General features: G+C 48.4%; 1 protein-coding gene across 1 annotated transcript in view; it reads right to left on the bottom strand.

Moving 5' to 3' along the window:
• LOC108237130 (putative protein MSS51 homolog, mitochondrial) overlaps nucleotides 1-2,262 on the bottom strand; it is a 6,821-nt gene continuing 4,559 nt past the window's right edge. Inside the window, exons 6-7 of the mRNA XM_017418354.3 lie at nucleotides 1,026-1,119; nucleotides 1-809 (exon numbers count right to left, since the gene is read on the bottom strand). Coding sequence (XP_017273843.1) covers nucleotides 602-809; nucleotides 1,026-1,119 — 302 coding nt within the window. The 3' untranslated portion in view covers nucleotides 1-601. The remainder of the gene's footprint in view (nucleotides 810-1,025; nucleotides 1,120-2,262) is intronic.

Genomic DNA, 2,262 nt, shown 5'->3' with positions numbered 1-2,262 from the left:
TAGACAAAACAATATAGGAAACATTTAATGATCTGTTTATATGCCATTTTACCATCATTACAATGGCTTGTTTCCAACCTTTAAACCCCAATAAACAGCCACTAAATGTGAAAGTGTTCACTCTCATCAGTATCCTCCAGAGTTTAAAGCAGAACAGCGCAAGAATCCCGTAAACCCAACATGTGCAACACTAGAATGTGCCTCATTTCCCATCGTGCGTTACATTAGTATGCACACGATCTGCTGCGGTGAGATTTTGGGAATCGGTCTCTCGGCGGAGCAAATCACAGGAAGCCGTGGTGTGATGACAGAACTAATTTGGGGCTTGTTCCGTACGCGTGGCAGTGACCCTTTTCATCCCACGGTCGCGTTACCTCGGGGCACCGGCGGCCGGCCGGTGACACCAAAGAGATTTCTTTAATCTGCCTTGTTAAATTATAGTGTCACAACTCAAATGATGGGGGGAGGGCAAAAAAAATACTAATTAAAAAAAAAAAAAAAATCAGCCTCTGTGTTTGTGTGGCAGAAAGACCCCCCAGAACCCAATAATGTAAAAGCTGTGATTTTTTTTTTTCCCCTTAATGGGCTTGATGGTGGGCTGTTAACTGTGGGCGGCCGGCCCCTCGAGGTCCTCCTGAGGCAGCAGCCCCTGGAAACTGACGTAGTGAGAGTTGCAGTAGACGGGGGGCTTGTTGGGACAGGCCTGGACCTGCTCGGGTTTCTGCGAGGCGAAGGGATTGGCACCGCTTTCTCTGACGTGCACCTCCAGCTCCAGCAGGATCTGCAGAGAATACCTCAGCTCCGTCTCACTGTCAGGATGGAAAAAATGGAGAAATAAAGTCAAAAAAAAGGAAAAAAAAATACAAGTGCTGCAAGTTTTCTTTTCTCTTTCCGGGGGAGTCAGCAGATGGCGTTCAGAATGAGCTAACGACGCCCTCCGGCATTCAAACCTTTCATTATTAAAGACTGAGCCGAGGGGGAGCGGCGGCGAACCGGGCGACTCAAGGCGCGGGAAGGTGATTTACCTGTACATGGTGAAGAAGGACGGGATGTTATAGTCTCGGAGCAGCAGAAGGGAAGGAAGCCAGCCTTCGACCAGACCCTGGTTGGCGTGAAAACCTGGATTTCAAAAATTAAGCGAAATACGTTAAAGATTTTCAGACATAGTCAGGGTTTACGTCCCAGTGAGGTCAAAACAAAACTGACAATTATGACGTCAGTCTTCAGAACTTTGGAGTTTGTGTTGTGGTGGAGTCTCAGCTACGAGCTGGGGGGGGGGGACTTCTTGGAGTTACTGTAAGTGCCGCACTCTGAAAATAAGTGTGACAAGCGACACGATTCATATAAAAGCCCTCAAAAAAAAAAAAAAAGACTGAACCGACTGCGCTTGTTTAGTCTCCATCTGGCGAATTATTACAGACATACCATAATTTTCTTCGTGAGGGTGTCACATTATCAGTCAGCATGACAAAGCTGGCTTTGCTGGGGAACTCCGGACAAATTGGAAAACGATGACCCCCCCTCCCAATCCTAAATGGGTCCAATCATTCTGCATGGTAACTGACAGACGCTACCTCTCATTGGATTTTGTTTTTTCCCCGTTTTATTTTTTTGTTAAACAGCCGTTCGCCCTTCGACTAGATAAGCGAGGTTCAAAAACAAATCCATTCAGCTTAAACGTCCGTCTTACAGGAAGAAAAAAAACAACAAAACAACCAACAAACCGGAGATTATAACCGCTGCGAACTCCTCTCGGCGTTACCGCCTGGGCCCGCCGCGCGCTGCAAGGCCTGTCATTGGCACGCAGATGGCGTTGCAGGCCCGGGGATACCGGCTTGAATAATGCACGCCGACGTACCGCCGTCCCAGAGGTTACGCTGCTAGTCATGCTCAAAAATTGAAACAGGGTGTTAAGTGTTTGGAGGCTCAGTCCTCCATAAGATGAAGTGACAAAAAAAGACAGCCTGTCTGTTAATGACGCACCGTGATTGCTTGGCGCCCGTGTTAAGTCGGGGACGTACGGTTGACGGCAATGGCGTGAATAATAATAGGTTTTCTTTTGTTTCCCGCTCTGTGAAATGTGTTCCCTGGGGGGGGAAGCGGCGACGAGAATCCGGTTTGTTTCATGAATAATAATCGTGAGTCTGGGTGTCACATGGCGGCCCTGTTTTGTGACGACACGAATCAAACGGCGTCTTAGGGCCCGTTTCTCCCCGTCTCCCTTGTTGGTTTTTACAGCACCCTTCCACTCCCCCCCCCCCC

This window comes from Kryptolebias marmoratus, linkage group LG17, assembly GCF_001649575.2.
Source record: "Kryptolebias marmoratus isolate JLee-2015 linkage group LG17, ASM164957v2, whole genome shotgun sequence".
NCBI classification, from domain to species: Eukaryota; Metazoa; Chordata; class Actinopteri; order Cyprinodontiformes; family Rivulidae; genus Kryptolebias; species Kryptolebias marmoratus.
This window is presented reverse-complemented; position numbering and strand designations above follow the sequence as displayed.